This window comes from Nicotiana attenuata, chromosome 3, assembly GCF_001879085.1.
Source record: "Nicotiana attenuata strain UT chromosome 3, NIATTr2, whole genome shotgun sequence".
Classification (NCBI taxonomy): Eukaryota; Viridiplantae; Streptophyta; class Magnoliopsida; order Solanales; family Solanaceae; genus Nicotiana; species Nicotiana attenuata.
In genome coordinates this window covers 70,858,953-70,871,225 of record NC_031991.1, presented here as the reverse complement: position 1 = coordinate 70,871,225, position 12,273 = coordinate 70,858,953, and the positions used below count along the sequence as shown (strand labels likewise).

The window sequence follows — 12,273 nt, the reverse complement described above, 5'->3', positions numbered from 1 at the left end:
TTGATTTCTCCAATAAGCCATTGCTATTTCCCTTGGAAGATTGGACAAAGCAATATAGTACTTCATGGTCAGTACAATACAACACACGAGTTCGAATCCCCAGAGGCAGTGATACATAACCAACAGCAGACGTTAACGGAGACCTCAAGGCCAATCCGGATTCTTCTTTAATTACTTTCTCATATACCACAAATTTACAGTCACAGGAGACTCTAAGGATGATGGATATTTATGTACAAAGTTTTTTATCATCTTTTCTTTTTGTCTTCTTTGGCTCTTTCAAGAACTACAGGAGCTGCCGGAATACTGAACCACCACTCCCTTAGTCTCCTAGTCCATCTTTCTGTGCTTGCTTTCCGAAGAGGTGAGTATCTTGTGAAGAGTTCCAGGAAACTCATAAGGATTATGCATCTCGAAGGTACGAATGCCAAAACTAGTGCCGAGACCAAAAGAGCACCCACTAACTTCTCGCTTGCCTGAAAAATAACAGGGATAAGATGTAGGTTCAATTAAATTATCTACATCCAAATAACAATGGGATTACCACTAATCACAGTCAAGCAAATGACATATTATTTAAACTCCTATCACAAGATCAACTCTGTTATGTGAAGGAAAGATCCAGGATGCCTCCTTGTGCATCCTGGATCGGCACAGCAGCAAACCGAAGTTTTCAGAAAAAGGAGTTTTCACCATCAAACAAGGATGGTTCAGTAACCACAAGACTTGATATCATTCAGGACAGTAGGGAACCTTTATTTAACTAGCAACTTGACTAATAAGATGCTCGTCATAGAAGGAAAGCGCTAAAATTCGCACAAACCTGTGGGAAGATGGACAAAAGTAAAGCGCGGAACTTGAGAAGAACGATGTTTCCGTCCTGGATCACTTCTTCAGCTTGAGATATTGCAGTTTGAACAGCCAAAAGTTGCTCCATGGCATTCATTGGAGGTGGAGTTATTACTTTTAGTTCATCAACTGTCTTGCCTTGACTAAAACAGCGAGTTATTACCAAAAAGACAGCAAAAAAGGTGAGCAATAGCGCAAAGGCGTAGCACAGCCATCCCCTGCAACCAACAAAAAGAGAAAGAAAGAGGTGGGTATCAGTGAAATTTTTTCAACCACCACATCATCAAGAAATTTCATCCATGCAAGGGAATGTACACGGAAACACAGAATCTAGAGCATCAAGAGGCAGGTCAACCGAAACTATCAGACCGCCTTTTAGTTGGAAATGCCACAAATTAAGGAGACAGAGAAATAAATTTTGAGAACCAAGGTGTTCCTTAGGACTTTAAAAGACTGAATAACTAAAGTATCTAGTAGGACAGAAAGAAACTTGATAAGCCATAAAATCCCGAGCATTCAGTTGCTTTTCAGTTTCCTCTGTTCAAGGGCTAATATACAGATGATCCAGATAGGCTTTGATCCTTGCCCATATAAAACCCATGTCACAAGTATTTTATCGATAGGTGGGATTGACATACTTGATGAAAGCAATAACAATCAAATAACTGTTACATGATAGCGGCAATGATGAAGAAAGAATTGAAAGACCATTTTTCATTTCACTTGTATTTTTTGTGTGAGAGAGAATACTACCATGTTGTATACTAGTTGGCAAATTTCTGTGGGTAACTAGGGTTGAGTAAATGAACAACTTGCACATGCTTTTGACACCAGCATGGTGGTCAATGGAGGTTAAACCACGTGAAATTAGAGCAATGGAATGCAATTGAACCTTTTTATTTTTTGGGTGTAAACACAGGGATGTAACTGATGTGAATCTGTTTTTTTTGGTTCCCCGAGTTTTGCATAGGAGTCATTAACACTTCTGTAATTATGCATCTTCTGGATGCTAGTATTAATGAAAAAAACTTTATTTCATCGAAAAAGAAAAAAGGAAATTAGAACAATGGTCTCTTCTATTTGAGAAAGGTAATGGTAAGAAGAATGGTTACATTCCACCAAAAGAACTCAGACCAAAATGATATCCACTTGAATTTACTTAGCTAAGAAACATAAAACTACAATCTGCACAGAGAACATAATACTCGCACCGACTCCAATAAAATCCCCAAAAGTGCAACTTTCAAATTTGGAGAAGGTGATTCGGAAACAGCCTCTCTACCCCTTCGGGGTAGGGGTAAGGTCTACGTACACACTACCCTCCCCAGACCCCACTTGTGGGATTTTACTGGGTTGTTGTTGTTGTTGTGATACAATCAGCAACAATCTCACTCTTCTAAGTCGAGGGAGAAAAAAGCATACCACGTCAGAACAGTATACCTAATTTAGGGACAAGAGATGGCAGTGGACTTTTGATCAGGACAAATTTATGCTAATTAGCTGAGAGAACAATCAGCCTCTTCGCAGAAATCCAAGGAGAAGATTGCGTAAAGTTGGCATCCATCCCCCCCCCCCCCAACACACACACACACACACAGAGGCTGAAAGCACTTCATGGGTTTGCTGAGAGAGAAAAAACACTAAATCTGAAGAAGCAATCAGCTATTTAGAGAATACACCAGACAAGTAGGTTGATGATATAGTGGAGTGCCAGAGAAAATCACATGTATTTAAGTCCTTTTCTTTATGATGGCCCATTACAGAGATATTAGCCAACTACCAACTTACCTGACAATAATGTATGAGAAAACCGAGCAGAAAATCATGGACTTAAAAGGGTCTTCCCAGTAAGCCAGAAGAAGTATCCAATTTCCAAGCTGCATCATAGGAGAGAGCAACTCCTGCAATGAATCCTAAGGATTAGTATGAGAGGCAACTCATGCAGATTAAGATACAGCTCATCAAGAAAGGAAAAAAAATTAATTGTAAAGAGACTCCAATGGTTTTATTCAAAAGATTGAGCTATGAGAAGGCAACAGCATAAAATTTTGTAAACAGGAAGACAACAAGCATGTCAAAACTCCCTCCGTTTCAGTTTAGTCCATTTCACTCGGCACGGCGTTTAAGAAAAAGAAGAAGACTTTTGAAATTTGTGGTCTTAAAAGCTTAAGTGGTAAAAGCTTTGTGAGACCATGACATTTGTGTGGTTACAAAAGTTTCTCATTAAGGGTAAAATGGGTAAAATGAAGAGTTTAAAGTCGAATTATTTCCAATTGTAGAAATGTGTCATTATTTTTGGAACGAACTAATAAGGAAAATATGTCATCTCAAATGAAACAGAGGGAGTAACAATTAGCAGATCCACTCGCAATTTCTCAATAAAATGGCAAAAGATTGTATTCAATTTATCCTCTTCGACCTTTCTACTTATTTCGAAGCCACTGTAGTTGTCATTAATACCTTCATTACTGCCAAGTTGGTGTCAAGACCATCAACTTTCACTCCATCAACCGTAGCTTGTGCTTGCACTACTTTTTTATAGTTGCTTCTGGATTCCTTAACTGCTTTTTCCAAGGGAGTCATCTCCCCCACAGCAATTTCACCCACAACAATTCCTGTCTCATTAGGGACATGAGAACTTGTTCCAAAAACAAAACCCAGGTTGGAAGCCAAGGCTGAAGCCGAAATTGAGTACATTCTGTTTTTAGGTTTGGGAGAGTTTGTCCGCTCTGATTCCCTCACAGTTGACCTATTTGCAATTGTTTCTAATATAAGGTCTCCCCCGGGAAGCTGATCACATACATTGAACATAAGAAGATCCTCATAACAAAGTGAATGTTTAGCACTCATATCCTTCAGGGCTTGTACTCGCAATATACCAAATATAGCTTTCAGAAGCGCCTCATCACGCTCTATTCCAGTAATCTGGAACTTAAGTATGAACTGATGCACATGTAGAACTTCCCGAATAATTGCTAACCAATAGTCACGACGCGTATGTCCTTTAAGCTCAGGAAACTCCATTATAACAGGTTCTGACCTACAATATTTTCAGCAGACCATTAACAAGTTTGTAGGCTGCTTGAACTAGAAAATAGTCTTAATAGAAGAAATACATTAGATTTTGTAGAGAAGTATGACCCACATAGGAGTCATCATGTGTCATGCCTTACAAGGAAACTGATTTATACAAGACTGCTTTATCAAAGAGTCTTGTGCCCCATGGTCCAGTTAGCTCCGGTTTAACAATCTGGTTTAGATCATCTGACAGATCATATATCTTTGCCTTGTCGTAAGACACAACACGAAGTGCCTCAAAGTAGAGAGCATGATCTGTCAAAGTCAGCCGACCTGAAAATTACAAATACATGGCCACGAAATATATCAGAAAGGCTAATAGATGCACGTAATCTGCTCAAATTCCAAGTCTGATATCATTCCTTTCTGCTCCGAAGATAAGAATTTCAAGCAATAAAACCATTGCTATCCACAAAAACATACCAGGCCATGCCGAAATTCCCACGTGTTCAAGCACCGGCTGGGTTGTCACAGTGCCATCCAGCTCCAGAATTTTCTCCCCTCTTGCTGCACGTAAGGCAGAAAGATGGGACGACTCAGACTGGGTCTTAAATTTTTTAATAGCCCTGAAAAAGTTCCCAAACAAGCAACATTCTCAACCGAGGATTATGGATGGCCTGCTAATAAGAATGCCATAACGGAACACTAAAGCAAAGATGCATTCTGAATCACATCACTTCAATTCAAAGTTACTAGAAAGACCACTACTATCACCACTCGGATAAGATTACCTAACAATAATAAACTACAGAGCACCCCAATGCAAGCACACATAGGCTGATACTGTTTAGTCCCACATCGACAATGAAGGGGATGGGTGGTCTCCTTATATGGCCTTGGACAATCCTCACCTCTTGAGCTAGCTTTTGGGGTTGAGTTAGGCCCAAGATCCATTTAACATGGTATCAGAGCAGGACCCATCCCGATTTTCCGATGTTGGGCCCCCATAATTGTCCACGCTCCAGATGTCCAGTCCTGGGCGTGAGAGGGGGTGTTGAGTTCCACATCGACAATGAAGGGGATGGGTGGTCTCCTTTATATGGCCTTGGGAAATTCTCACCTCTTGAGCTAGCTTTTGGGGTTGAGTTAGGCCCAAGGTCCATTTAACAGATACGATAATCTTCCGTGCCAAACGACCCATGCTACTACGTTTCAGACTAGTACTCCTCTCTCAACTGGAACTTAGGCAAGACATAAATGATAGCAAAAGAAGCTTATAATCTACTATTATTTAAGCATTCAACTAGACAAAAAGTAGAAGGAACACAGACAGGGGGAGAGGTGTAATTGGGGTCAATTCTAATCATTGTGAGGGACCTTTCCAACTCAGTCTCTAATGTACTTTATTATACATAGTATATATCTACTTGCTGCACTTAACACCATATCACCGAGGGTAACCGCAGGATGCTCAGAAATTGGCAACATAAATGCAGTTTATATAGTACCTAACGCATGTAGATATATCATAACGGGGCTAAGCAGCATTATGTGATCCCTTGGTTAATTCGAGCACCTATGTTATATGTTGGGATAAATATAGACGTCTGAGCTATTCGCCTCGATTATATTACCCAGGTTAGAAATGAAAATCTATCACTAGAACCTATGATGTAATTTTTGTTTAAAATTTGTTTAAAAATATTATGATCTGATAAGTCAGTTGGAAGATGAACCACAAACAGAGGCCGGCACAAGCACAGAAATAAATAAAACTCGTAAAGCATTTAACTCAAATTTTTGCAACTAACAAAGCGCTAAAGTTGGTAGTACCTTTCCAAATTAGTCAGGTACTTATCATAAACTGAGAAAAGAAGTCGACCGCCTGATGACGACGTAAGCACACCGAAAATGCTATCAGTAACTATCACATTGGCAATTATAGGAACTGCTGAAGCAATACGGGAAAAAGCCTCTGAGCCAGCAGTGACATCTTCATCCATCTATAATTAAATGAATGTCAGATAACAACCCAGATGAGGGAGAACAACAAACATTGAACTAATGGACCAGGCAAGGATTTCATGAATATTCCTCACTATAAACTAAAGTTCAGTGGTGTTCAACAACTTATGTAACTATAAAACTATTATGTAGAGTGAAGGAAAACATGGAAAAGTAATTTCATACACTGGCGAAAGGCTGGCTAGAAGCTGCTGGAAACTCCCATGCAACCATCATGTCAAATGTAAGGCGTCGAAACAGTTTGTCGCCTAGGTAACCATTTACTTGTATAGACAAGGCAAGAGCCCTGAAGCAACAGTATTCCAAGAAGTTCCTAGCATACTGAGATTTATGCTTTATGGAATCAGAAGCCTCTGCATCAAAGTTTTCTTGAAGTTGACTCATGGAAATATCAAGGATTCTGCATACAAAGTCAGATTTTGGTTATTCATATCACGAGATATAAAACAGAACTCAACAACCAACTCAATGCTTTTGTTCCTGCTAAATGCATCCATCAGCTCAATTACACTGAATCTGTTAGAAACAATCAATATCGTTAAAGATTACTAAATTGTGTTTGAAAGATAGGAAAGAACAAGCTTACTTTGAGCATTTTCGGATAACGACATTTGCAACAGGAGATAGCTCAGGCAACCAGTTCTTGCCAGTGGATGAAGACCCCATCTCCTCTAAATCTTCATCAAGTGAACTCGGGTTTTTCGTCAACCATTTAAATGACCCATCTTTAACCAGACCCTCCAGCATAGTTCTGGTTTTGCTAACCATAGCCATTTCAAAAAAAAACCTCCTTTTTCAGATCATTTACCAATAGGAGGTCACCCACTTAAATGCCTACACAATAAATACAACCATCATGATTCGTCTACAAAATTACTTCATTCACCGCTTGTGGGTACCGAGAATCAAAATATCATAGTTAAAGACTAATTATTGAAACTCTAGCAAGTATTACAGCGATGTGCACCAATTTCTTTGCTATGGGTCGACTCAATTAAGCTAAAGGGTTTAACAGAAACCCTTGACAGATAACCCCCAATATACACCCAAATCAGTGATAGACAGTTTGAACATCTAGCTGAGTAAGGATCAGATACCTGTAAAAAAATTGCAGCAGTTCCGAAATTAAAAGTCTCAATCACGATTGGGAAAGTCAGTCCAAAATTTGGGCTTTGTATTCAGTCCACCGCCTCAAAATATCCTTGTACTTTTGATAAATGAGTGTGCGTGTCTTTTTGTAGATGAATAAAGACAATATCAGTCAGATCAAAAATGGTGTCGTGTTGTGGGAGTTAAAATCTGAGATTAAAACAGAGAGCAAAGCAACTGCTATCTACTGTTTTCTGGTATGAACCACACAGATAAAAGGGAAAGTAATCTGGGTTTCTCGACTATCGAGGTAGTTTTCTCTTCACCGCTTTTCTCACATTTTCCCTTTTTTTTTTTTAGTGTTCCCATTTGGATAATATTTGAAAAAAGGTAATTTGGAAATTTGATTCAGTTGTTTTTTAACATGAATGTCATTAAAATAAAATTAAAATTTTGTGAGTAAAAATTCTTATTTCACTTAAATACTCAATCCAGTTTTTTAAACTTTAATTTTCGTTTCATATTGAAGTTGAAATAATTAATCTAATTGTAAAATAAACATTTATATTTGATATATGCTCTATAAAAAGACTAGTAGTGTTTGACAATGTTGATCTACTTACTCACATTCTTTTACTCTCTTTATAGGAGTAGTAGGTATGTATTGTTGAGTCCTCAAATTTGTTAATTTATCATACAATATTATACACTCAAACTACTCCTTGTTCATCCTCTGTCTTTCTCATATTCACTTATATTGCTCGACTTGTACTATATATTCTGTATGTTTTCTTGCAATTTCTTTTGATAATAATTGTACTCCTACTTTCTTTTGTCTAGTCTTGAAATCTTCCAAGTCATTATTGTGCTTACTCCATCCCTCTCTCTATATCACTCTCTTCCCAGTCTTGGATCTACATGATGGGAATGCTTACGTTTTGGAATTATTACCCTCAATGTTTAAGGTTTGATATAATTACATTTATAGCCTATTTGGCCAAGCTTCTTTTTGGCCAAAAGTACTTTTTTTTGCCAAAAGCACTTTTGGCCAAAATTTGAGGTGTTTGGCCAAGCTTTTGGAAGGAAAAAAAGTGCTTTTGAGGAGAAGCAGAAGCAGTTTTGGAGAAGCAGAAAAAAGTAGCTTCTCTCCAAAAGCACTTTTTTGAGAAGCACTTTTGAGAAAAATACACTTAGAAGCAGTTTTTTAAAGCTTGGCCAAACACTAATTGCTGCTCAGAAGTGCTTTTCAAACTAATTAGCCAAACACAAACTGCTTCTCACCAAAAATACATTTGAGAAAAGCACTTTTGAAAAAAAAACACTTCTCAAAATAAGCTGATTTTTGCAGCTTGGCCAAACGGGCTAGTATACCAAATTACCAATTCTATACCATAGTGTATTTTAAGGGTACAATTAATGCAGCGTAAATCCCTCCTTAATTCAAGGTACCGTATATCCCACCCCTCCCACGTTTCTCTCTCCCAAACCCTCACCCTCACCCACGTTTATGTACTGTTATTAAACATAAAGTATTGAGCAACGGCGAAAAGTATGATTATGATGATAAGTATCCGGATTTGACACATTCGTTGTTTGATGAAGAGGATGAATATTTAGGTGATCCAAATGCATCAGCTATAGATATGTTGAGGAATTTCAAAGAGGAAGAAGGACAGAATTTCGTACTAGAAGACGAGATCGATAATGTGGCTGATTTGTTTATCAGGAAATTCCATAAAAAGATGAGGTTGTAACATGGTCTGTTAATACTAGAATATCCAGAACGCAATTCTTTCGGGTTGGAGTTGAAGGATGTTTTAGTTAAATTCATTCAGATCTGCAAAATCTGTTGTTCCCAGGCTTCCACTAGCTGGACACTCTTCTTTTGCGTTGGAGATTTTTGCACATTATATGTACAACTTGTCACAAGCTTTAACTTAGCTCCATGTGTTATTTCAATATTTATTCTTCTTAAATCATAAAGATTCGTCCAATCTCATAAATGGAATTTTCGACATAATTGCATTTTTTGCAGAAGATTTTGTAGAAGTTTTAGCCGTTTTGGATTTGTGAAAACAGAAAACAATGCATCTACAATCAGAATACAAATAATCTACAATTCATCTGCAAAATATCTACAAACTGGGTATATTGAATTTCAATATCCCAATTCCCATTCGATTGTAGTTTAATTGGGATTTTCGACATAATTGCGTTTTTTGCAGAAGATTTTTAGAAGTTTTAGTCGTTTTTAATTTGTGAAAACAGAAAACAAAGCATCTACAATCAAAATACAAATAATCTACAATTTATCTACAAAATATCTACAAACTAGGTACATTAAATTTTTATATCCCAATTCCCATTCAATTGTAGCATAATTGGCATTTTTGACATAATTGCGTTTTTTCAGAAGATTTGTAGAAGTTTTAGCCGTTTTTTATTTGTGAAAACAGAAAATAAAGCATCTACAATCATAATACAATTTATCTACAATTTCTGCAATATGTCTTCTTTTTCTTCTTCTTCTTCTTCTTCTTCGAGTTTCAATCTGAAATTCACTCAAAACCAAGTCTAATCTTCACCCAAACCCCTCAAAATTGAGATATAAACTCCAAACCATATTCCCGATTATTTTCAACAATACCAAATCCAAACAAATAATGATTTTTGAAAACCCAAATTTGAATTCAAAGCTTTCAAGCTTTTTAATGGCTGTCAATGGATTTTAAATTGAAGATATAGGATTTGCATTTCAAATTTGATCTGAAGGTCGCGAAATCAATTAGAATATTCTGTTCCTGATTTGTAGCGCGCCTAATTAGTAAGATTCAGCTACTAATAATTAGTATTTAATGAATGGTACAATAATTGTAGAAAAACTGTGAACATAGCGGGTAAATTAGAAACTATGCACATATTTGGTAATAAAGTTTCATATATGGTATAGGAAGGAAAAAATCTCTTAAGTTTTTAGCCAGAATTGTTAGGTCTATGCAAGTAACCCTTAAAGTGGATAATTTCGAATTTTTATCTCTGTTTGTTTCGTGAGCAGAAATTCAAGTTTAACAGAGCGTTAGCTCGTATTGTCATGTTCTTTTGTAATTTATTGCTACTTTTGTGGTAGAAATGGCATGGGTGACTACTTTATACCTCGATAAATAGCCAGTTTGGCTAAGCTGGAAATATCTGCTTATTTTGAGAAGTGCTTTTTCAGAAGTACTTTTGAAAAGAAGCAGTTTGTGTTTGACTAATCAATCTGAAAATCACTTTTGAACAATAATTTGTGTTTGGCCAAGCTTTTCAAAAGGTGCTTTTAAGTATCAAATTACAAATAAGGACATGAAAAGATTTACTTAATAGTTAATATTATATGAATAAATAAATAATCTCAAATATTTATTATTAAAGATAATAATTAAGTTTTTTCATTTTATGTAAGTAAAACATGAAAATAAAATAAAAAAGTACTTTAATTCTTTCAAGATGATTCAAATATATCAAAAATTATTTAACAAATATAAAAACATTCATCTCAAAAGTCACCGTATATTGGAAAGCTATCCTAAAAATACAAAGAAATATTTATACATTAGGAGAGCTCAATAATATAATTTCTAACTCTAAGTATTAGGTTTAAAATAAGTAAGGTTATTTTGATATATACCATATTTTGCTAAGGGTATTTTTGGTAAAAAGAAAATTCAAAATTGCTTCTGCTTCTAGGGAGAAGATACTTTTTTCTGCTTTTCTAAATTGCTTTTGCTTCTTTCCAAAAGCATTTTTTTCCTCAAAAAGTTTGGCCAAAAATCTCAAGTTGAGAAAAAAAAGTGCTTTTTGATAAGAAAAAAAAAGCACTTTTGGGGCGGTGAGTGCATAAATAGTCGCATGTTGTTAAAATAAGGCAAAATGGCCTTGTGGCCACTGTTTGCAACAAATTATTTGTGATACAAAATTGTAACCACAATATAAATACGAAGAAATATAATTTTATTGATAAAATGATGTTGGTACACTTCTGTTTGTTCCCTTGATTCTTCTCTCTAGTCTTTCTCAGTGATTCGAAGGCTTAACCAGCGTATTTCTCGAACGTAGGATGATGCGAACTTCCTCAGGATATATTTGATCTCCGGGAAAAGGAAGAACATCTGTTGATCACTTCGGTGGCTTTGAGAAAGACAATATTTGATGTATTTGATCCCTTTATGAATATTTCACGAATTTTATGAAATTTCGAGATGCTATCAAAGGGAATATGTGGTCCCCTTTTATAGGTGTAGCTAGGGTTTTTGGTAGAGTAGCCTCCAAGCTAGGGTTTCAGGTAGAGTAGCCTCCAAGTTAGGGTTTCAGATAGAATAGCCTCCAAGAAACCTCGATGGACTCTACTTGTAGTATCTTAAATATAGGATCAAACCCAAATTTCATATGGATTTGATCCGATACAATTTTAATGTCTATAAATGCCCCCTACTTCAAGGTTTGTCGAGACGTAGATTTTACAAGATTATCGTAGACAAGGCTTGAAGTACCGGTAAAGAAGACACTACATTCTTTTCACGGTGAGAGAAGAGATGAAGGGCACATTTGGTCCCACTGGGCGTGTCAATTTGTTTGCAACAAATTATTTGGGATATAAAAATAAATTGTAACCACAATATAATTACGAAGAAACATAATTTTATTGATAAAATGATGCTGGTACACTTCTGTTTGTTCCCTTGATTCTTCTCTCTAGTCTTTCTCAGTGATTCGAAGGCTTAACCAGCGTATTTCTCGAACGTAGGATGATGCGAACTTCCTCAGGATATATTTGATCTCCGGAAAAAGGAAGAACATCCGTTGATCACTTCGGTGGCTTTGAGAAAGACAATATTTGATCCCCTTTTATAAGTGTAGCTAGGGTTTTGGGTAGAGTACCCTCCAAGCTAGGGTTTCAGGTAGAGTAGCCTCCAAGTTAGAGGTTCAGATAGAGTAGCCTCCGAGAAACCTTGATGGACTCTACTTGTAGTATCTTAAATTTAGGATCATACCCAAATTTCATACGGATTTGGTCCGATAAAATTTTGATGTCTACAACCACTTAAACTTGTACCTGTTTGTCAATCCGGTACATAAACTTACACTTTTCCCATTTAAACACTCCAACTCGATGGAATGGATATGAATAAATTACTTTGACCATTGACTGTGCTTATATGGCAATGACATACATGATGTGGACTAAATTGTTCCAATCACGCAAAAAATGCGCGTGAAAATAATATTCTAATTAAAAATAATAATAAAATCCGT

General features: G+C 36.5%; 1 protein-coding gene across 1 annotated transcript; it reads right to left on the bottom strand.

Moving 5' to 3' along the window:
* Nucleotides 1-7,289, bottom strand: LOC109224074. The gene is made up of 10 exons (XM_019388629.1): nucleotides 6,990-7,289; nucleotides 6,479-6,726; nucleotides 6,058-6,292; nucleotides 5,701-5,870; nucleotides 4,351-4,493; nucleotides 4,023-4,200; nucleotides 3,310-3,889; nucleotides 2,638-2,750; nucleotides 824-1,067; nucleotides 1-476 (listed from the first exon to the last, which is right to left on the bottom strand). Exons 2-10 carry the CDS (start codon nucleotides 6,664-6,666, stop codon nucleotides 249-251), a joined length of 2,079 nt encoding a protein of 692 aa, XP_019244174.1. The 5' UTR covers nucleotides 6,667-6,726; nucleotides 6,990-7,289; the 3' UTR covers nucleotides 1-248.